This window comes from Alexandromys fortis, unplaced genomic scaffold, assembly GCF_014885135.2.
Source record: "Alexandromys fortis isolate MF-2015 unplaced genomic scaffold, M_Fortis_MF-2015_v1.1 scaffold_16, whole genome shotgun sequence".
NCBI lineage: Eukaryota > Metazoa > Chordata > Mammalia > Rodentia > Cricetidae > Alexandromys > Alexandromys fortis.
This window is the reverse complement of record NW_026067893.1, coordinates 252748-276994: the sequence shown is the minus strand read 5'-3', so window position 1 is coordinate 276994 and position 24247 is coordinate 252748. Positions and strand designations below refer to the sequence as shown.

The 24247-nt window shown below is 42.4% G+C and overlaps 1 protein-coding gene across 1 annotated transcript; it reads right to left on the bottom strand.

The window, feature by feature from the left end:
• Positions 1-12951, bottom strand: Prdx3 (peroxiredoxin 3). Its single transcript, XM_050148899.1, has 7 exons — positions 12809-12951; positions 11516-11651; positions 9880-10021; positions 8903-9038; positions 6657-6760; positions 912-1077; positions 1-650 (listed from the first exon to the last, which is right to left on the bottom strand). The coding sequence occupies exons 1-7, from the start codon at positions 12842-12844 to the stop codon at positions 597-599; spliced, it is 774 nt and encodes a 257-aa protein (XP_050004856.1). The 5' UTR covers positions 12845-12951; the 3' UTR covers positions 1-596.
• Positions 12952-24247: the final 11296 nt, after the last annotated feature.

The window sequence follows — 24247 nt, the reverse complement described above, 5'->3', positions numbered from 1 at the left end:
TGATGTCAAAAATGCAAATAGTTTAATGTTCATTTTTAAACTATACTTTACATCCAGCACTTGAAGAAAATGATTATGGTGTTTTAAAAATACAACCACCAGATTAGACATAGTCCTTCATGATTATACCTCTATACCTTAGGACATTATAAGTTAATGAATACAGTAAGAATGGGAAATTCGGCTTAATACACAGAATTTCAGGAGGAAATTTCAAGACTTTGATCAGAATTTTTCAGTGCTGGTGCTATGTGCTACTGCATTGCAGACCAAGGTTCAGAGCAGGCTAAGGAGAAGAATGCTTGCCCTCTGAAGACATGATCTAAAAAATGGGGAGCTAAAAAAATAAAAAGAAATGGGGGACCAAGCATTCTGTGGGAACTGGTTAGCCATTAAGAAGTCCCTAGTAAGGACAGGTATGGAAGCAGCTATCCATCTTTAGAGAGCCTGAGCCTGTCTTACAAAACAAAGCTCATGGAGCAGTACTCATAAACACAAGCATGATGAGGTTTTGCCATCTATAAATAATCTTCAAATCGTTGAAGGGATTCCAGCCGTGGCTCTTTTCTGGCATGAGATACCAGACATGGGATGATCTACTGATGGACCTTCTCAAAGTACTCTTTGGAAGCTGTTGGGCTTGGCTTGATCTGAAAATGAAAATTAAACTGGGTAAGAGAGACTTCATGATAGTAGAGTCTCAACAGTGAGCTGAGCTCCAGTTTTAAACTAAAATTTCTTCACTTTTGAAGATTAGCCTATTTTTTTCAAAACACACAGATGAAAGCTAACTAGCAGCCTAAAGAGTACCTGTCTAGTGCAGAGTCACCTCTGTTGGCTCCCCTGGTAGATTATCCTTAGGCAGAGAAGACTTAGAATTGGGGTCTGGTACTCTGAGGAAAATAACATACCGTAGGGGACTCTGGTGTCCAGTTGGCAGGGCAGACTTCTCCATGGGTCTCCACAAACTGGAACGCCTTCACTAGACGGAGGGTTTCTTCCACACTGCGGCCCACTGGGAGGTCGTTGACACTCAAGTGTTTGATGACACCATTAGGGTCAATAATGAAGAGGCCTCTGCACAGAATTTATCCTAATCAGTGATAACAGAACTAGAGCCAAAAACTCTCATTTATATCCTTTTATGTCTTTGATTCTCTTTTAATAAATTCATAAAACTGTCAAATGCTTAAAAACGGGAGTTTTAGGGACTGAAGAGACTGCTTAGCAATCATGTACTGTCTATCCAGACGACCTGAGTTCAGTCTGTAGAACCCATGGAGAGCAGTGATGGAGGAAGGTCATTGGTTAAAAAATAAAGAAACTGCTTGGCCCTCATAGGTTAAAACATAGGTGGGTGGAGTAAACAGAACAGAATGCTGGGAGAAAGAGGAAGTGAGGTAAGACACCTCAGGCAGACACTATGCTTCCCCTCTCTGGGCCAGACACGATGCAGCCAGCCACCAGGTCAGACATGCTGAATCTTTCCTGGTAAGCGCACCTCGTGGTGCTACATAGATTATTAGAAATGGGTTAAGAGGCTGAAACTAATGAGCCAGACAGTGTTTAAAAGAATACAATTTGTGTGTTGTTATTTCGGGGTATAAGCTAGCCAAGCGGCCAGGAGCCAGGCTGTGGGAAGAGGCCTGCAGCTCCCACAACAGAGAAGCACACAACTGCCTGTAACTCCTGCTCCAGGGGACCTGAATCTTCTTACAGCCTCCAAGAGCACGTACTTCCACATAGTCACACATACATAATTAATAATTTTAATAAATCTTAAAAAGAAAAACCAGAGCTGGAAAGATGGTTCAGAGACTAAGAACACTGGCTACTCTTCCAGAGTCCTTGAATTCAATTTCCAGCAACTATACAGTGGCTCACAACCATCTATAATGAAATCTGGTGCCCCCTTCTAGTGTGGAGGCATACATGCAGACAGAAAACTGTATATATAATAAACAAAAACAACCTTAAAAAGAAAAACCAACCTGGAATTAGTATTATACAAATGTTTGTCACCTTTTAGTAGCGACAGATGCTTTGATAATGCCAGACCACCATGTGAAGCATGTTATAGGAACATTGCTAAAGTGTACCTCCAATGTGATGTATCTAAAAGAAATGAACTAGAAACAGTAAACACCTTTATTCAGTGACCTAGCAGGCATTCTTTAGACTCCTGTTCAGACTCTGGTAAAGTAACCACATATATGTGTAAGAGGAAGAAATTATGTTATCTATATTCAGTGAATACTTAAAATGTTACCCTTTATTTATATGTGTGTGTTTGTGTGTGTGTTGTGTATGCATGCAAGAAAATATCAATGGAATCCAGAAGAAAGTGTTAGATTCTCTGGAGCAGGAGTACAGGTGGCTGTAAGCGGTACAATGCAAGCCCTGAAAACAGAACTCTGTCCTCTGCCACAGCAATAAGTACCCATAACTGCGGGATCATCTTTCTAGCACCTCACAATTATTATTTTTTTTCTTCCCCTAATGAGGCAGGGTCTCTATACACAGTCATGGTCACTATTTAGACCAGACTGGCCCAGAACTCACAGAGATCTGCTTTTCTCTGCCTCCAGAGTGCTTAGATTAAAGGCATATAACACCATACCCAGGTTCACAATTCCTCTTAAAGGGACATAAGGACTTCAAATGTCAACTACATAGGAAAAAGGCAAAGTACAGAGGGGCTTGTTCTCCTGTGTGATGTTAGAATCCAGGCCTTGGGAATGACCTTATTCTCCCGGTGCTTGATCTCTGAGAGAAGACTAACATCAGCTAGATTCAGTTTTCCCTACCGTTAGCCCCAGTAACCAGTAGTAGTCACTATAAAATTAGATCTATGGTATGGTAGTTTGAATGTAATTGGTCCCCATAAATTCATTAAGAGTGGCACTATTAAAAGTAGGTATGGCCTTGTTGGAGGAAGTGTGTCACTGCGGGGATGGGCTTTGAGGTCTCATATATGTTTAAGTTACACCCAGTATCTCAGTTCACTTCTGTGTTCAAGGAGATAAACAGATTAAGAAATGGAATACAGAGTGAGGTGACCTCACAAGATCACACCCAGCTAAATTTCAAACCTGTGAGAAGGAATTAAAGAAAAGCTTAGAGCTGGGTATGGTGATGCATGCCTTTAATCCCAGTACTTCAGAGGCTTAAGGCCAGCATGGTCTACAGGTCCAGTTTCAGAGCAGCCAAGCTTTGGCAGTAAAGGAAACTATCAAAACCAGAAAGCTAGTAAAGATGTAATTGAACGAGGGGACCATGTTCCAGCCCCAGTAAGCAGCAGAACATGGCAGCTTTGGCCACAGGATTCCCAGCGTTAAGGACAGAAGAAAGGGGTTATGGAATCTGCCTCTATGACTAAGCAAAGCTGCCAAGGCCAGGCATGCATCAGGGTGTCCCTGAATGAAGGCCATTGCATAAAGCTGTGACACTGAAGCCTGGATTGCCTTGGAGAACCCAAGATGTTGGAGATGCTAGAGCTATGGTATAACTGCCAAGGAAAGCTTCTAACAGGGAGCAGAACCAGCCAGAAAGAAAGAAGTGTGTTGCAATCAACAAAACTGACAGGAGTTGGAGATCTGAAGAGTGTTTTGACACCAGACATGGAAATGCAGTTTGGAGTTTGTCCAGCTGGTTTTCAGTCTTACAGTATTTCCTCACCATGCCCCCTTTCCTATGTTTTGGAATGGTAAGGAATATCCTGCACCATTATATATGTTGGAAGTATGTGATCTGTTTTTTGATTTTATAGGGGATTCATGTAGTTAAGAGACTACATGAATCTCTTTAGAGACTTTGAACTTTGAATCACTGAGGCTGTGGTAGCCTATGGGGACTTTTGAAGCTGGACTAAATACATTTTGCATCATGATATTGTTAAAAGTTTATGGGGCCAGGGAGTGGAATGGAGTAGTCTGAATGTAACTGGCCTTTCTAAGCGCATAGGGAGTGGTACTATTAGGAGGTGTAACTTTTTTGGAGTACGTGTATCCTTGCTGGAGGAAGTATGTCATTGTGGGGGTGGCTCAAGCCACACCCAGTGTCTCAGTTCACTTCCTACTGCTCCTTTTCCAATACCATGTTTGCCTGCATGCTGCTATGTCCACCATGATGATAACAATGAAACTGTAAGTGACCCAATTACATATCTTCCTTCATAAGAGTTACCATGGTTATGGTGTTTCTTCGTAGCAATAGAAACCCTAAGACAGACATAGAGGAAGGAAGCATAACAGACTACACTTTCCCCTGCCACTGCTAACTATGGAGAAGCTTGGCTTTGGTTTACTAATGTTGCGGGAGGTCCTTCCGCCCCTCCAACCAATAGCTGCTGAGATACCAGCCCATTAGGGCGTGGTTTCTCTCCCTTTAAAAAAAAAACGGCTACTTCCTCTGCTCCCTCTCTTCACTTCCTGCTCCGCTGGAGACTAGACTCCCTTCCTGGTTGTGCAGATGGCTGTTGTCTGGGACGATGATCTGTAAGTTTTTTCCCCTTTAAATAAATAACACCCTATTAATCATAACTCCAAACTGGTGTGGCATTGTTCGTGACTTATGCCTTCATACTAAGAAAAACAGTAATCTTGAAGTCAACAAGGCTGAGTTCCAAAAGGCTGCCAGCACTGAGGTTCAACATGAGTTAGGTTAAGCAACTGTGTGGGAGCCCACAGAAGTGGATCATTCTACCTTAACTAAAGGTCAGAGTTCAAACATATTCTTGCTGCTTCAAGGTTATAATGACAGGAGGTTTGACCTAAGATGTGGCTACTAACAGGACGTTTTGACCTAGGATACAGTTACTTGAAGTTTTGAGTATTAAGAAGGTAATTACTTTGTTTGTTCTTTGTACCTTGGTGAAGAAGTCTTTTGCCTTCCCCCCTCCTTTTTGGATTGGGGTATATAAAGGCTATGAGAAATAAACACAAGACAAATCTCTGCATTTACTGGATGATCTCTCGACTCTTATCTGCTGTCTCTTGTCTATTTCTTTCTCAATCCTCACTCTTCCCTCCAAGTGTGGACGAATATGTCAGGTCCGACACAACTGTGTGGCATCCCAAGGTGTGGCTCTCTTATCCTTCATGAAGTTACTGCCTGAGTCCTTCCTCCACTCTTATTCTCATAGACATCAAGAAGACAGCTAAAGCCCGCATTCCCATGAAGAAGCACTCAAGAAGGCTGCATTTGAACATGGGACTGTGTAAGAAAGAACTTTCCCCAGTCCCACAGGATGAAAAAACATAGAAAATACAAGCTACAATAACCGCCTGGAGCTATTCCCTAAACTACCTCAACAGGTCACTCCTATATACCTACTGGAGATTCACCTCCATTTTATCTAGGAGAAAACTGAGACACAAAAAGGCAAATAACTTGCCCAAAATCAGAGTCATTAAGAAGCCAAGTTTAAAAAGAAATCAAACCCTGGTTTGTTTGGTTCCATGGCTTTTAAAACACCATCTCCATTGAGAGAGAAAGAAAAGAGAGACAGAAGGACCTTGAAAAAGCTTTTCTCCCCAGTAGTTCAGGAGTGGCCATCATTGAAGGCCCCCACACTTGAGTCCCTGGCTGTCCAGGACCTTACTCTGTACCTCTGCCTCCAGAATGCTGGGCTTAAAAGTGTATCCCACAACATCCAGCAATTTTTCCTCAACAAATTATTTGAAGGGACAACCCACTGCTAATTCAGATCTTTGAAGTGGGAAGACACTTTTAATCTGGAGCACACCTTCTGCTGACAGTCTATATAAAGGACAAGAAGAAGGAAGCCTGTTCTCACTTTGCCTGACTGCTCTTACTCCTGAGAGCAAGTCCGTTCCTTCACAGGTATTAGAGCCACCTTTTGGAGATTCTGGAGTAAACTGAAGGCCATCTGAGCCATCCAGCCACATGGACTGAACTACTACTGGATTCTTGGACCTCTCGTTAGTAGATAGCCATAGCCATTGTTAAGACTAGTTAGACCACAGCCTATAAGTTCTCCTAAGAAATCCCTTATATATAAAATAAATAACACACATATATACATACTCACTCTAGAAGTTCTGAACTCTAATACAAAATCTAAATTAACAAAAAAAAAAGCTTCTATTTCTGACATTTTGCCATCCAGGTATCATATCTGTGATACCTGCCCATAATCCCAGCACCAAGGAGGTGGACCAGAATGAGCGCAAATTCAAGGATAGCCTGGGACCATACATTCAAACCCTGTCTCAAAAAAAAAAAAAAAAAAAAAAAAAAAAAAAAAAAAAAAAAAAANAAAAAAAAATCAAAAGCACCAACACAAAACCAAACCCGTATTCCTTCCTGAGTTTTATCAAAATTGACAAGCAAAAAGGCTTCTCTTTATAAGTCCTCAAGAGTCAGTGACACTAAAATGTGCAAAACCATCCCGTCTCGCCGGGCGGTGGTGGCGCATGCCTTTAATCCCAGCACTTGGGAGGCAGAGGCAGGTGGATCTCTGTGAGTTCGAGACCAGCCTGGTCTACAAGAGCTAGTTCTAGGACAGGCTCCAAAACCACAGAGAAACCCTGTCTCGAAAAACCAAAAAAAAAAAAACAAACAAACAAACAAACAAACAAAACAAACAAACAAACAAAAAAAAAAACATCCCGTCTCTAAAGAACAGCTCTTACCTGAGTGCAACACCAGCACCTTCCAACAGCACTCCGTAGTCTCGGGCTATTTGCTTGGTTAAATCCGACAACAGTGTTATGTTCATGTGGCCCAAACCACCACTCTAATAAAAAGGCAAACAGAACTAGTTTTTTCAGGTGGTCCTATAATGTCTGAACCATGTACCCATGTTGATGGAGGTAAGTAATAGTAAATGCACACTTCCTTCCTGTTAAACTCACCTAAAGGAGATAAAATTATATTTGCCATTATGTTTTTAAAATTTTTTTTAAAGATTTATTTATTATGTATACAACATTCTGCCTCCATGTATTCCATGTATGCCTACACGCCAGAGGAGGGCACCAGATCTCAGTACAGATGGTTGTGAGCCACCATGTGGTTACTGGGAATTGAACTCAGGACCTCTGGAAGAGCAGCCAATGTTCTTAACCTCTGAGCCATCTCTCCAGCCCTAAATTTATTTTTATTTTATGTGATTTACCTGCATATCACATGCATGCAGGGTCTGAAGAAGTCAGCAGAGGTTATCGGAGCCCCTGGAACTGGAGTTAAAAACAGTTGTGAGCCGCTATATGGATGCTGGGAACTGATCCTGGATCCTCTTGAAGAATAGCAATGTTCTTAACCAATGAGCTGTCTCTCCAGTCCCTATTATTCCTGTATTAATTGATGTGTATGTGTGTGGGGAGGGTGGGCACATGTGTGGGTTCTAGTAATAGAATTCAGGTTGTCAGGTTTGCTCAGCAAGTACGTTACCTGATGAATCACCATACTGACCAATTTCCACTGTTTTAAAGATAAGGAAACTGAAGCTCAAAAAAAAAAAAAACCTTTTTTTTTTTTTTTTTTTTTTTGGACACTGCAATAAAGATTCTGACTGACCTTTCCTTATCTTTTTGAGTCAAGGTCTCAGTCTCACGTAGCCAGATTGGCCTCCAATTTATTGTGTTCCCAATGATGACCTTGAACTTTTGCTTCCTGCCTCTACCTCTGGAATGATAGGATCACAGGCTATGTTAATCCACCAAGTTTATGGTACTGGGGACTGAACCCAAGTTTTCTTGTATATTAAGTAAAAGCTCTGAGCATACCCTGCTCTCTTTCTCCAATTGTTAAAGCAGCTGTTGAAATGAAAACTAATTTCTGAAGAATAAAAATGAAGGCGTGACAAATTACTCAAGCCACTATTGTTAGTCCCAGATCATACCTAGTGAAATTTTGGTTGTTTTTCTTAGCAGATTTCTAGTCAACATCACTCAGAACAGTACAACAAAGTTACTATGTGTTAAAGTACAGGCCTAAGAGGAAGCAACAGACCCTAGCCTTGCCCCCTGTCCTGCTGAGCCTGTCTCCATTACTATGTGAACTTGGAAAATACACATGGAATGGGCAGTAAAGATATATGCAATGTCCACGGAGTTGTTACTACCATAGTTTACAGACTACTAATAGGCAAGCATCTACAAATGGCCAGCTCCAGGAGGACACGTCTCTCCTAATATAGAGCTTTTCTAGCATGCATGAAGCCCTGGATTTGATTCCCAGGAAGGTATAAACCAGGTTCTGATCCTAGAACTTGAAAGGTGGAGGTTGCAGGATTAGAAGTTCAAGGTTATCTGAATAATGCAGCCAGTTAAGAGGCCAGCCTGAAATACCTGGCACACTGTTTTCTGAAAGGAAGCAGGGAAAGGAAGGCAGTTAAGCAAGAAACTCACTTCAGACTGGCTACGCTTTAACGATCCCTAGGTTTGTCTGTATAGCTAGAGAAGGAGGAAAGGCAATGACTGGTTAGATAAGAGGATTAAGTTCTGTTCTTCTGTACAACAGGTGACTACAGTTAGAACATATTGTATCTTTTAAACTAGCTAAAAAAGGGTTTTTATTTGTTTTTTTGAGAAAGTCTCATCATGTGGCTCTGGAACTTACTAGGTAGACCATGTTAGCTTAAAACTCATGAAGATCCTCCTGCTTCTACCTTCTGAGTGCTGGAATTAAAGGTGTGAACCATCTGCCCAGCTAAAACAGGAATTTGAATGTCCTGGCCATAAAGAAATGATTGAGGAAATAGAACACAGAATAGCTGGATTTGATCCTTGCACAATGTACACATGTATCAAAACATCACATTGTAGCCCACAAATATATACAATGTTTTTATTGTGTGGTCTATATTGTTTGTGATTTAGAAATGAAACCAAAGAATAAAGTAAAACCAAGGAAAGGTGACTGTCAACCAACCTACCTTCCTTGGTGTATTGATCCAGGCAAGGTGACTGAAGTGGGAGTCCACTGAAACCGCAACCACTTCACAGTTTACATCATGAAATTCATTGGCTTTGTCACTGAAAGCAACAATTTCTGTAGGACACACAAAAGTGCTTGGGGGAAAAAACAAAGTTTCATTAGATCATGTAAAGACAAAAATTTAAGACAGAAGCAGTAACTTGTCTAAAAGCTAAATTGATTTGCTTAGGGGGCAAAACAGGTAAAATGGGCTGGGTTGGTGGCATACACCTTTAATCCCAGAATTTGGAAGGTAGAGGGAGGAGGATATTTGTCTGTTCAGGTCAGCTTGGTCTACATATAAAGATGATACAAAATAAATAAATAAATAGAGTAAGCTTTCTTTCTAGTTGCTGGACATGGTGGTATGTACTTTAATCCAGGAACTGAGGAGGCAGAGGCAGGCTGATCTCTGTGAGTTTGAGAACACCTTGGTCTATTGTGAGTCCCAAGACAGCCAGGGCTATATAGAGATACCCTGTCTCAATAAATCAATCAACCTGGGGTTTGTGGGGGCACACATTTGAAGACTTAAGTATTTGAATAAAGCAGCCTTAAGAAAAACTCATTTCTTATACTACTTTCTCATTTTCCAAGCAGACTGGTATAAAGTTTAAACTGGTTTAGAGAACCATTAATCAAAAGCATGTAATACTGAATTGTATTAATGGTTGAGAACATTATCCAGTGATTACCTTGCATGCAGAAGGCCTGGGGTTTGATCCCCAAGAAAAACTAACAGAACCATATCAAAACTCCTCCATTAAAGTAAGGTCATTTCTTCCATTGAGTTCATCACATGAGCTATAGACAGCCATGGCCAATGAACAAAATCAGAAAGAATCTTTCTCTTCACTAGAAGAGGAATTTCAGTGTGAGTCAGAATCCACCACCAGCTCTCCAAAGAATATGAAAGCATTATAGAACCACACTTACAAATCCAAAGGGTAGAAGAAAAGCACCAAGTATTTCCCCTTAAAGTCGTCAAGACTCAGCTCTTTGAACTCTCCATTGACAACAGCCGTACCCTTAAAATAGGGAGCATGCTGTGTGACAGCAGGGGCGTGGAAGGAGGAACCTAAAAAAGATCACAAACCTGTCTGTGGCTTGTCATCCACCGCATCAAGCACTACGTGATTTTATCTAAATTCCTTTCACTGAAACTTATCAAATAAATTTATTATTTATCATAACCGGAGATGTTATTAATACAACTCAACGACATGGTTCACTTTAATTGTACATCTTAGGTACAATAATGTCCCCTTCAGTTCAGTTCTAAATTATACACAAATCCAACTCAGTGGTAGGGAGAAGTGTGTGTGTGTGTGTGTGTGTGTACGCGCACGTGTGCATGTGTTTGTATGTGTGTGTAAATTTAGAGGATGGAAGACACCGTCCAGTACTGATCCCTCTTTTTTCTCTTTTAGTGTCTGATAAACTTAGGACTCACCAGTAGGCTAGCTGGACACAAGTGCATCCTACCACATCTGCTTATATGTGGGTTCTGAAGGTCAAACTTGAGTCCTTGTGCTAGTTTACTGACTGATTTAGCTATTACCCCAGCTTTGAAGAAAAATTAAAAAACAAAAGAAAACAAACAACAGAAGGAATGAAATGCCCTGGAAATTAAAGGAAGGAAGACAAAAGAAAGCAAAACCAGAGCCAGGCTTAAAAAGGCCCTTAGTATCGAGCTGCAGGGTTAGCTCTTCACCTCAGGAGAGAATGGAGTCTGGGAGGTTCTGATGTAGGACAGCTGTTTTCAGGAAGATTAGGCTATCAGGAGGACAGAGAACACCAAGAACAGATGCAGGACATGTTTCAAAGCTGGGGTGGGGTGGGGTACAGGGAAAACTCAGTGGTGTCTACTCATGATATCCAGGAGTCTTTTTGTTATTACTAAGCTGTTATAATTTAGGTATCTTAGAGGAATATCCTTTATTAAGTATATTATACAAATATTTTCTTTTTCCTAGATTATAGCTTTCTCTACTCATTTTCTTTTCTTTCCTTGTTTCTTTGTTTGCTTTGTGCTTGCAGTCAGGGTCTCACACTAAGAAGGCTCTATTGGCCTGGAACTTATTATAAAGCACAGGCTGGTCTCAAACTTGTGGCAATCCCTGTGTCTGCTTCCCCACTGCTAAGGTTACAGTTATGCACTAACCGCATCTGGCCCCTTTCTTCTTTCTCTATTGGAAACAGCCTTCCTATATAACCCAAGCTGGCCTCAAACCTGTGTTGATATTCTAAGCTACCTCAGCCACCCATGTCCCGAAATTTCAATTGTGCGCTGCTATGCCTAGCTTTTTCCTTTCCTTTCTTTGTCTCCTGAGCGCTGGGACTAAAGGCATGTCCTGCTTCATTTTCTTCATGTTCCTTAAACGTAGATCTTAAACTTTTGACACTGCCAATTACTCACTGTTCCTACACAATTTATGGATCTGGCCATCTCTACACATTCTCATACTGCATTTTTTAAAGCGCTGAAGACAAGTCTCATGCATAGCCAAGGTCCAGAATTGTGATATGGGTTCCCTTTGCCTGGGTGCAACTAAAACATAGTAACACTTACTGGTGCTAAAGGCAAACTTTGGTTGGGCAGAGGCAGACCACAGATTGTCTGTCAAGCAGGGTCTTCTAGAAGCAATAGGCCTAAGAACTGACGAAGCACAAACACCCCGGGAAATGGCACCCACATGCTGAGCAACCTGCAAAGAGAAATGCTTTGTTTTAGGAAGACTTTCTGGAGGGGTGACTAAGGGCTGACCTTGCTGCTGGCTGCGGGGGCCATTTGTCAATGGTGGCCTCAGCTGTCCGTTTTCCCTGTAAACCAAATACCAAGTCAAATTAAAAATTTCCTTCTTCCTTAAAGACTGCAAGGCCGAGGTAATCCTAAAATACAGTCTCAGGAATAAAAATCTCCAGATGACTACAAAAATTCAGGAAGGCTAGGCCAGGTTGAGTGATTAATTTCAATATGCAAATGTGCCCATATCAAGGTTTTTCTCAGAAAAAGTCTCTCCCAGACTCTCAGTCAAACAAAGAAATAAGGCAAAGTTCATGCCTTGGGAGAGTTTGGCCCAAGTTCAAGGGAAGTGTTTGCTCAACTTTGATGTCCAGAGTAGCTAGGGGAGGAGGTAGGTGTTGCCCTGAGCCCCAGTGATGAGAAAAGGGGGAAGGAAGGTGGTTGGTAAATTAAGAACAGTAAGCTGCAACCACCAAGAGGACAGCAGGTAACAGGGCAGAGTCCAGCCTGAGTGTGAGAGCAGAAAGCGGCTCCCATTACTGTAGTACTTTGTAGTACTAGATTTACGAGTGAGCCCACAGTCAAGATGTGGCATTACTTCTTCCACGGCAAAGAAAGGAAAGCAAACTGAGATTTAGAAATGCAAAGTCAAGCCAGGTGTTGGTGGCACACACCTTTAATCCCTGCAAAGGGGAGGTAGAGACAGGCGGATCTCTCAGAGTTCGTGGTCTACAGAGTGAGTTCCAGGACAGTCGTGGGCTACACAGACAAGCCTGAGAAGGGAGAAAAGTCACTTGCTCAAGGTCATGTTTGGTGACAGACCCTAGAACACGAGATCCAATACACTGGCCCACAAAGCCAGACCTGGGTGCTTCAGTGAGTGGAGAAGCAGCAAGGGGACCCTCGACTCCGAGACCGCAAAGACTCCGGGAGCGCACCACCCGCTGAGGCAAGGGGAAAAGCTGTCCTGCGCAGGCGCTGGGGCCTTGCGGGCCGCAGGAGGCCTCTCAGTGCTCGAGCCGAGAGCTCCCTCCAGTAGCGTTAGTGGCCAGCAGACCCAGGAAGCAGGTCCCGGAGTCACGGCTGTGTCATGCGTCTGCCCAGCTGGCAGCCACTCACCGAGGACCTGAGGAACCTTCCCGCAGCGGCCGCCATCTTCAGTGCACGCGGGAGGCAAAGCTGACAGAGGAGCCTACGAGCAGCGGGTCCACGCTGGGTGTAGTGTCTCCTACGTAGGGCGTGGTTTCTGAGCCTGGGGGCGGGGCCGGGCGCGCAAGTTGGGTTTACGGGGCGGGGCCGAGGCGAAGGGGTGTGGCTTACGTGAAGAGGCTGAGTGAATGTGGTTTAGGGTGAAAGGTGGAGACGCACCCCTTCCTGTTCAGGGTGTTATTTCTTTTCCTCTTGGTTTCCTGAGGAGCTGAATGCTTGTTTTCCTATTTGTTGTACCAAACCTATAAAGAGCTAATGAAAGGGTCAAGTAGCCACTTATTTCCATGTTTCCTATTGATTTTGTTTTAGCTTTGTGTGGTGGAAACTGTGAGAGAATCCTGTTCCCTTTCTACCTCAGGTGGAATCTTCTGGCTTCTGCATTAAATGGAACAAATTTAGTTGTTTGAGTCTTTAATAAGCTCAGTGACTTAGAAACATCGAAGCTTAGTATGCTTGTAAACCTTTGGGATTGTGTGGGGGCTTCCGTTTGACCTCTCTCAAAAGTGGAATAACTGAGACACATTTCAAATCAATTTATTTATTAATATTAAGTGCTGAGTGGAGAGCACGGTTTTGAAGCAGCATCTCAAACACATAACGAAATTCACGCGGTATTCACAGCAAACGCCATCTGTAAACTGGTATTTTCCAAGCACTGTTCTGTTATTAATTTACCTCCTCAAATCTGCATACCATAAATAATATTTAATATTTTCTTTAAACTAGCTTGCTTTATAAAACACAAATGATATTATAAAATGTTAAACAGGAAAAACTTATAACAATATAAATAGAAGTAATTAATAATAAACACACTAAAGCAAAATACTACAAAGCTCCAGCTAGATGCAGTTACTTGCTGAAAGTCTGAGTTTTAGTAAAAAGAGAGAGGTGGTCAGAGGCATTCTTCTCTAGCCTCACGGAGAACCTTTTCATTTTTGTGGACAGAGGACTGAAAGAGAATTCAAAAACACTTTCAAATTTCTCATGCTGAGATTTTACATTATTATTTATTTTGCTCACCACTATTCCAGAAGTAAGTTTCATTAAGCTGTTCATGCACCTTTAGGTGCTACTCAGGGTAACTGCCTTGGTCTCTAAAAAACCAAAGAAAGACAAAAACAAAAACAAGCAAACAAACAAAACAAAACAAAACAAAACATCTTAGATCTAGAGACACCTCATCTCAACCAGTTCCCCACAGCACCTGACTTGGTCTTAACTGGTACCCAATGTGTGTGTTTAGCAGGATCCAAATGAAGGAAATCATAGAATACTGGTGCTCAAATCTGTGATGAAATATAAACCAGACATAAAAAAAGAAAGCTGATCTTGATGACTCACACTTGTAATTTCAGCACTTGGAAGCCTGAGACCGGGGGATGACCAAGAGTAGATTGGAGGATGACCAAGAGTTCAAGGCCAGCCTTTGCTACAATGTAAGACTCACTTTTATATAAGAAAAAAACAAAACAGGCTGGGCAGTTGTAGCAGGAATTCTGATTGGTCTTACTAAATAAAACCTGGAGTCAGATACTGGGGGTGAAAGCTGATGGATCAGAGAAGCAGAGCAGGCAAACACTAGAGACACCTTTTACCTCTACCAGTGCTTGCGCTGAGGGGGCAATCCTGTCCTCACCACAACTGTCTCCACCAAACCTCAGACTGCACTGCAGTCCTGTTTCCTCCCGTCTTATATTCCTCTCTCTGCCCAGCCATATCACTCCTGTCTCTACCTCCCTAGTGCTGGGGTGAAAAGCATGGGATCCCAAGTGTGGGGATCACCTTTGTGTGAGCTCTGTTTTTCTTTTAGACAGATTCAATCTCGTGTAGCCCAGGGTGGCCTTGAACTAACAGAGATCCTTCTGCCTCTGTCTCTGGAGTCCTGGAATTAAAGGTTTGTGCTACCACTCTCTGGCCTCTGGTGGCTTAGCTCTGCACTCTGATCTTCAGGCAACCTTTATTTGTTAAAACACAAATAAAATATCACTATAGGCAGTGGTGGTGCATGCCTTAATGCCAGAACTCAGGAGACAGAGGCAGGCATATCTCTGTGAGTTCACGGTCAGCCTGGTCAACAGAGTGAGTTCTAGGACAGACTCCAAAGCTACACAAAAAAAACCCTGTCTCAAAAACAAAACAAAACAGAAAAGCAAGCAAAATAAACCCCCAAACTCTCAGGTGTGATAACACAGGTCGTTGATCCCAGTATGTGGAACTCTGTGAGTTCAAAACTCAAAACTGTTTGGTCTACAAAGAGAGTTCTAGGCCAGCCAGGGTTATATAGTGAGGCCTTATCTCAAAATTAAAAAAAAAAATAAAACATTCAAAGATACTACCATGTTAATGAGCCTTAAAACCCCTATGTGGAGTCTGGAACGATGGAAGGAGAGAATTAGTTCCATAAAGTTGTTCTCTGACTTCTACACATGCACTGTAGCATGTGCCTCCTCCCACTCACACATCATACGACTCCAATAATGATGATGGTTGCAGTGTTGGACAGAAGGGAAAATCTGTTCTGTCTAGGTGTATTATTGGTTGGCAAATCCCCATACCCAGCCAGGAGTCAGTGGGTTTTGTTTTTTTTATTTTTTTTTCAGAGAATGGTGGTTTTACAGATCCCTGATTGAAAATTAGACATAAATTATGAAAGAGAAAGGAGTGGGACTTTCTCTTTTCTTTTGGGCTCATCCCAAAGAAACTTCCCCCCTTTTCCAGAGCTGCTTAGAGCAGGCAGAGGGAATGCTCACCTAGGGGATCTATTTCCCTTTTCCGGTGTGTGTGTGTGTGTGTGTGTGTGTGTGTGTGTGTGTGTGTGTGCTGTGCACATTTCACTTAAATGGCAGGGGTTCCTGGATGAGAGATTTGTCCTCTCCCCACCTTCACACAGGGACCAACCCTGAATGTGAGCAAGCCCTCCAGCTCTTGGAATGGGATGGGAGAGGTGGAAGGTTTTTTGTTTGTTTGTTTGTTTGTTTGTTTTGTTTCTGGCTGACCTGGCAGAGACAAAAGAATTCAGGGAGGAAGGGAGGATCCTACACCAGAAAAAGCCACTGGTCAATACAGGGAAAGAAAACTGACAGAAACATAGAAAGACACACAGAGAGCTACACATACATAGACACAGAGTTAAAAACAAAACAGATATTGGTGACCAGCCCACATTCATACACTTGAATAGAGGGATCCAGTGAAGTCTCACATGGTTCCCAGACACTGGATCAGCTATGTCCAACCTTCCCTGTGTGTCCCAACAGAAGGCACCAGACTTACCAGAGGTGACAGAGCAGGTGAATTTCTAATCTGTTTCCTTTGGGGTGGAGGTGTCAGACCCCTTTGAAGCTTTAGGCAGTGATTGCTCAAAGAGAGCCCTAGGGACCTAGAATATCTCAGATTGCGCAAATCCTGAGAAGTCTCCTGACCATCACACTCTTCCTCCCTCCAAGGGACTCTGAGACCTCTGGTGTCTCAGGGTTTGTTCTCTGGGATCTTACTGGAGCCTCCAGAAATGCTGTGTGTTGTCATCAGAGAAGACTGCTTAGACATGGGTTTAAGCCAATAGAAAGTCTTTATTAGTGGGCTAGCAACAACACTGGGTGTTTGGGTTCCCAGTGTAGCCCTGAGTCTTTATCTGGGTGAACCTTTAAGCACAAAACCACCTTCTGGATTGACATACTTTAGTTAACAATAACAGTTAGCTAGAAGAGGTTACTTTTTGGCTTCTATAGATCTGATTCTGGATAACTTTTCTTGTTAACTAAAGTATGTCAACTCAGGACCTGGTGTCTGTGCTTAAAAACTCATTCTGAGAAAGGCACAGGACTACACTGGAATTTCAAACATCCATTGTAATTGCCAACCCACTAATAAAGACTTTCTACTGGTTTAAACCCATGTCTGATCAGTCTTCTCTGATGAATACATCACAATGGAACCATAATGCAGACAAGAAAAACATGAATCAGAATGTGAACTATGCCATCTAGCATTGCGTCTTCTTTCCAGTTCCTCTGGAGTCATTCACTCTTGCAAAACAAAATCAGTATTTATTACAGGAAAAGATGGGACAAAATGACCATGTTCACCAGCAAATGACTAGTCAAATGAATTCTAGTCCAGCCATCTCTATAACAAATATCTTGTATATGTGAAAAGAATAAGATAGCCTGAAAGCCTGAAGATTTTCCATATGGAACACTCCCCAAGATATATTGTGGTGTGAAGATGTATCATGAAGGTAGAATAGTGCTTCTATTTATATATAATGAACATATGCATAGGCACTTGTGAATACACACATCTGTGCTGACATAAAAGACAGAAATATGGCTGGAAGTCTGTGGAGAAAGTAATTGGGCTTTAGGGGAAAAAGCTGAGAGCTAGACCTGTCTTTTGCGTCTATCCTTGGTGTCTATGAGATTTGAATCCAGTGCTTCTACTGCATATTTAACAATGCTATGGGTGGATATGGTTCTGTGTAATTAGGAGTTTCTCTCCTGCCCACCAGTTCCAGAATAACCACTCGGAGGCTTGATATTAATTATAAATGTTTGGTGGATAGCTCAGACTTATTACAAGCTAGCTCTTACATTTAAATTAACCTATATCTATTAATCTAAGTATTGCTACATGGCTGTGGCATTTCCAATCTGCTGACATGTTTTCCCTTGGGTGGTTGGATGGCATCTCCCTGACTCCTCCCTTGTATCTCTGCTTGGCTTTCCTGCCTTGCTTTATTCTGCCTTTCCATAGGCCAAAGCAGCTATTTATCAACCAACGAGGGCAAAACATATTCAGAGCTTACAGAAGGACATCCCACAGCATTTCCCCTTTCTGTCTAATCAAAAAGGAAAGTTTTAACTTTAACATAGTAAAATTACATATAACAAAACAGTTATCAAGCAAGAATTACAGTTATATTACTTAATTTATTTGTATTTGGAAAAATTAAAGAAAATACTCTTTCAGTTTTGCAACTGTAGCCCAGAACTCACAGGAGTAAGGCAGGAGGATCACAAGTTTGAAGGCAGTCTGAGCTCAACAATAAGACCCTGTCTCAAGGACTGGAGAGATGGCTCATCAGTTGAGAGCACTGACTGCTCTCCAGTTCAATTCCTAGCACCCACATGGCAACTCATACCTGTCTGTGACTTTTGTTCCAGGGGAATCCAATACCTTCACAGAGACACACATCAGAGAAAACACCAATGCACATAAAAAATAATAAATTAAAATAAAAGACCCTGTCTCAAAAACAAGCAGTGGTGGCCAGATGGCTCAGAAGGATAACGGTGCTTGTTACCAAGCCTGAGGACCTGAGTAGCATCTCTGAAAACCACATAGTGGAAGGGGAGAACTAACTCCTGCAGGTTGTCTTCTGACTTATGCCCCTCCCCCCATAAATGTAAAAAAAAACCTTTTTTTTTTTTAAAAGAAATGCTTTAAAACAACAAACCCAAACCCAACAAAAATGATCTGACTGTCTATGTCCTTTGAAAATTTCATGAGTTGATATTAAAAGGCAGGACTTTTTGGAGACGTGTAGGTCATGAGAATAGAGACCTACTGTGATCAGGACCATGTACAGATAAAGCAGCTAAGTACTATATATGGGGTAATTCACCAGGCACATACATCTGCTGGCACCTTGATCTCAAACTTCCTCGCCTCCAAGACTATGAGCTGGGAACCGTTTTTATGGTTCACAAATTACTCAGTTTAAGATATGGATTTTGTTACAGCAGCCTACATCAACTAAGACAAACCATAAACAGAATCTTTCCCCTCCTAAACACAGAGAGGATAGAGTCAGCCTGGAGGGAGGCCTCAATGGTTTCCCAGTCAGATACTGAACACACAGGGTTGTAAAGGTTGAACAATGAGCAACAGACACTCTAGGACCCAAGCTGCACCCCAGGAGAAGAATTCCTTCTTTAATAAGTTGGAACTGTCCTAACAGATTCATGAAACCGTATAGACTATACCATGTGGAGCTTGAGGCTTATTATTGCCATTCCCAAAGTATCTGCTAGATGACATCCTTTGTCTACAGAGGAAACTCCTTCAAGGAATGGGATCTCTAGCCACATCTGCCTGTCTAAACCCTGGATTTGAGATATCACTGTGGCAGGGACAGATGCTCAAGGCAGATGCTCAAGACAAATGCTCAAGACAGATGCTCAAGGCAGATGCTCAAGACAGATGCTCAAGACAGATGCTCAAGGCAGATGCTCAAGACAGATGCTCAAGGCAGATGTTCAAGGCTACAGTCTTGTAGCCTATAGCCTATTTATTCTACATTACTGTCAGAAAATTCAGTCCAGTTATTCAATAGATTTCATTTAGAATTAACTAGCTAGTTGAGGCTTCAAAGAGGGAAAACGTAGGTTCTCTTACCTGAGAATAAATAAAATATCCACATATCCACGATGGCTCACTTTATATGTGTAAAAGCTTTTTTTTCCCTAAGGTTTCTAAGGTCATTAGGCCTAGAGATTGGAGCAAGAGAATGTTTATGTTATTGTGGTGTTAAGCTTGTCTTTCCTGCCTGCTTGTCCCATGAGTCAGCTAGCTGATTCAAAGCACTTTAGCCTAAGGTTCCTTTCAGTTTGCCTCCTTCTCTTTTAGAAGCAGTTCTTGGCCAGGCATGGTGGTACCTGTCTGGAATCTCAGCATCTAGAAGGGAGGATGTGGCAGGAGGATCACCACAAGTTAGAGGACAGTCTCGTCTGTACAGTGAATCCAGGATAGCTAGGGCTATATAGCCAGACCCTGTCTTTTTTTTTTTTTTTTTTAAAAAAAAAAAGAAGACATAGAGGCTGGAGACATGGTTCAGAGTTTAAGAGCACTAGCTGCTTTTACTGAGGTTCTGAGTTCAATTCCCAGCAACCACATGATGGCTCACAACCATTTATAATGAGATTTGGTGCCCTTTTCTGGTATGCAGACATACATGCAGGCAGAAAACTGTGTCTATAATAAAGATTTAAAAGAAGAAGAAGAAGAAGAAGAAGAAGAAGAAGAAGAAGAAGAAGAAGAAGAAGAAGAAGAAGAAGAAGAAGAAGAAGAAGAGGAGGAGGAGGGGCTGGAGAGATGGCTCAGTGGTTAAGAGCATTGCCTGCTCTTCCAAAGGTCCTGAGTTCAATTCCCGGCAACCACTCTGTGGCTCACAACCATCTGTAATGAGGTCTGGTGCCCTCTTCTGGCCTGTAAACATATACACAGACAAAATATTGTATACATAATAAATAAATATTTATTTATCAAGCCTGACCACTTTAATTTGACTGATGGAAAGACCCTTGGTTCTTCTTTTTCTTTCTTTTTTATGAGCAGGTTTTCACTGTTGTTAGCATTTAAGCATTACCTGGCTGCCCACTTGGGAACCTTGCCAGTAAGAAGGTAGTAACCTTGGCCTGCTCAGGGTTCTGACAATGACCTAGACTTTTGCCCTAGCCTGCTTGTGTATGTGCCAAGCCCCCTTTAAGAGGTGGGCCCTGAGCCGGGCGGCGGTGGCGCACGCCTTTAATACCAGCACTTGGGAGGCAGAGGCAGGCGGATCTCTGTGAGTTCCAGACCAGCCTGGTCTACAAGAGCTAGTGCCAGGACAGGCTCCAAAGCTGCAGAGAAACCCTGTCTCGAAAAAAAAAAACAAAAAAAACAACAACAACAAAAAAAAAAGAGGTGGGCCCTGCCCCCCTTTCCCTCTCTTTTTTCTCTTCCACCACTCTTGTCCCCAGGGACCAGTCTCCGCCCCCTTCCCCCCTTTCTGTGTCTCCTTTTCTGTCTCTTCTCTCTCCTCTTCCAATAAACCTCCCACGTGAGTCCTCTTGTATGGCATGACTTCTGCCCACCGTTTTTTAAATTATAACATTTGGCGTCATGAAATTCTGCAGGCCATCCTGGCACTACCTCCTACCGCTGAGATGGGCCTGGACCCTGGAACCATCAACAGCATCACGTTTTCAACTAATGAATCATTGGACCCCTTCACACAACATCTGCTGCAATTGGTAAGCCCTCCTTCACCTCTGGCCATTTTCCACTGGTGAGGATTTGTCTCTGCCTAGCCCACAAAATCCGGTACTGAGCAATCGCATCTCTCGGGCTTAGAGCCCTTCAGCCCCTGCTCCTGCTTGTCTCGTGCCTACTCAGGATCCTGTGACCCCTGGACTTTTGGGTGATGACCTACTGGCCAGCCTGTGGCGCCTTTTTGGTCCCCATTGAATTTCTGGGACACTTGTTTAGTTGCTTGAACTCCTGGCAGTGCTTGGCAAATTAGTAAACATTGAAAGAAGAGACTAAAAAAAAAAAAATGGAATTTCTATTTCCAGCTGTTTCCAGCTGACTTGAAAGTCGAGATTTCATAAGGATGAAGACTCCAACTCTAGTAGGATCCAGAAAGCCTATGTAATTACTGAAGCACAAGGAATGTATACTTCAGAATGAAAGCAGTTTGTAGTTCTCCAGAAAATCAGATTTCTATTTACAAATAAGCAGCTTTACCCATAGGAGGTATGTGTGCTTCTGGAAGAATAAGAATCCCTGTTTCTTGTGCATTTTTAGCTCAGCTGATCCCATGTGCAGTTTGTCAGCTTTTGTCTGTCCCATCCCTTGTATCATCATAGGAACCTCATCTGGATTTCCATTCTTACTCTCAGCTGGCTGTTAACAATTCCCTAATTAGTTATTGAAACTTAATAGATGGCTCTTCCTCAAAACAAACCAATCTTTCAAGTTGGACTGTGAGTTGTTATTGCAGCTAATTGAAAGGAATGAAGCGATCCTCCCAGTGGGATATGGATGGGAATAGAAAACTCCCTAAAGTCTTAACCATTTAGTAAACCACCTGCTTTGTCTTCTTACAAATTCACTCTGGAAACAAAAAAAAAAAAAATGTTCAGTACCAAGTTGCAGTGTCCTGTATGTGTCAGGCAGAGATCAATGCACAAACTCTGATCTGCCTGCCAGGTTCGAATCCTAGGACTTTTACTTACTAGTGTGTAACCCTAGGCAAATAACAAAACCTCAGCTATGTTCCCTATCTCATCCGGATGTTATGTTTAAGTTGATAATCACACAGCTAGCACAGGCCTGCTGGGTAAACGCTATCATTGTTCCATTCCCACACTGGAATGTCCTAATTTCCTCACAGAGGCACAGATAACTTGACCTACAACTGTTTATTTTGTAGGGAGGATGCATCACCCTATAGTGGACAGAGAACTGGACAGGCTAAGACCTACTTTCAGTGTCTACTGGGACTCACTCTTGCCGAATCTGTTTCATATCTGTAAACTGGAGACAGGCAGGACTTTACAGAGTTACACGCAGGAGTGTTTTTTTTCTATCAGAGAGGTAGAACCATGGCTGATTTGGGCTGTATACAAGAAAGTACAGAGTGGTGGGGTTTACATTTAACAGAGCTTTCTTATTCAAGAGGGTGGTGGTCTATTTTCTAGGACTGATAGAACACTAGAGTCTGTCAAAAACAAATTTCAAATTTGGATGAAGGAAGTATGGAATATATACATATTAGAGTACTACTCAGCAGTAAAAAACAAGGACTTTGCGAATTTTGCATGTAAATGGATGGAAATAGAAAACACTATCCTGAGTGAGGTAAGCCAGACCCAAAAAGAGGAACATGGGATGTACTCACTCATATTTGTTTTCTAGCCATAAACAAAGGACATTGAGCCTATAATTAGTGATCCTAGAGAAGCTAAATAAGGAGAGCCCTTATTTATAAGAAAAACATATAGGCATCCTCCTGAATATTAACCTTCATCAGGCGATGAAAGGAGACAGAGACCCACATTGGAGCACCGGACTGAAATCTCAAGGTCCAAATTAGGAGCAGAAGGAGAGCGAGCACGAGCAAGGAACTCAGGACCGCGAGGGGTGCACCCACACACTGAGACAATGGGGATGTTCTATCGGGAACTCACCAAGGCCAGCTGGCCTGGGTCTGAAAAAGCCTGGGTTAAAACCGGTCTCTCTGAACATAGTGGACAATGAGGACTACTGAGACCTCAAGAACAATGGCAATGGGTTTTTGATCCTACTGCACATATTGGTTTTGTGGGAGCCTAGGCAGTTTGGATGCTCACTTACTAGACCTGGATGGAGGTGGGTGGTCCTTGGACTTCCCACAGGGCAGGGAACCCTGATTGCTCTTTGGGCTGATGAGGGAGGGGGACTTGTTTGGGGGCGGGGGAGGGAAATGGGAAGCGGTGGCGGGGAAGAGACAGAAATATTTAATAAATAAATAAATTAATTAAAAAAAAACTGCAATGATCCAAGATAAAAAAAAAACAAATTTCGGAATCTGCTATAGACCGACATCCGAATTTTAATCAGAATCTGCATTTTTAAAAGATCTCTAGTACCGGTAAACACAGGAAATTTGTGAACAGGTTACTTTGTGAAGGCATTCAAATTTAGTTATTAAAAAATGTTATGGAGCTAGACAGTGATGACCCACAACTTTAATCCCAGCACTTGGGAAGCAGAGATAGGTGGATCTCTGTAAATTCAAGGCCAGCCTGGTTTACAAAGTTAGTTACAGGACACCCAGCGTTACACAAAGAAACTCTATCAAAAAACAAAACAAAATAAACAACAACAACAAAATATTATGAAGATGAAGAGATGGCTTAGTGCTTAATGTTTGGCTGGAGGTGTCACCTCAGCTCCCTGGTACCCATTTATCCAAGGAGTCTGGGATGTTTGGTTGGAAGCGTCACCCCAGGTTCCCGGCACCCAATTTGAAATGTTTGGTGGAAAGTTCCATTTTAAGTTCCCTCCCCTGGGAGTTGCCTCAGTCTAAACTCCACCTCCGAGAAAGCCTGACAAACGGTGACCCCTCCCCAGGCTATTTAAACTGACCCCCATCCAGGAATGAACACTTGGTCTTTCCAGTTCTCCTTACTCCCTGTTCGTGTTTTTCTGGAGGGCCTCCCGGAAGCGCTGACATCCATTAACCTGGGCTTTTTCTAATTTGGTTTGATTTGGTCTGATTTGGATTATTGCATCAGCAAAGAGGCTTATCAGGTCAAAAACTTTACAGTTAACAGCACCTTCTGCAATTACAGAGGGCCCAGACAGCAGGACTAGGCATTCCAGGCCAACCTGGGTTTTGTGAGAACCCATTAAAAAAAAAAAAAATAGTGAGGACAGGAACCAAAAGCTACGGAGAAATCCTGTCTCGAAAAGAAAAAAAAGTGAAAAATTACCAATGAAATAAACAAATATTGAGTTTCATCAGGCCTAGGCTTCTGAAAAAACGGCAACTGTAGTTGGGCTCTCTGGTGATGCTCACTTTTAAGAGTTTTTCTTCTTTTT

Coding starts and splice junctions, on each gene's coding strand:
- Prdx3 (XM_050148899.1), bottom strand. CDS start 12,844: ATGGCGGCCGCTGCGGGAAGGTTCCTCAGGTCCTCG. Junction 10,022..11,515: donor AAAGTTTGCCTTTAGCACCA/GTAAGTGTTACT, acceptor GATCTTTTTTAG/GTTCCTCCTTCCACGCCCCT. Junction 1,078..6,656: donor GGTGCTGGTGTTGCACTCAG/GTAAGAGCTGTT, acceptor AATTCTGTGCAG/AGGCCTCTTCATTATTGACC.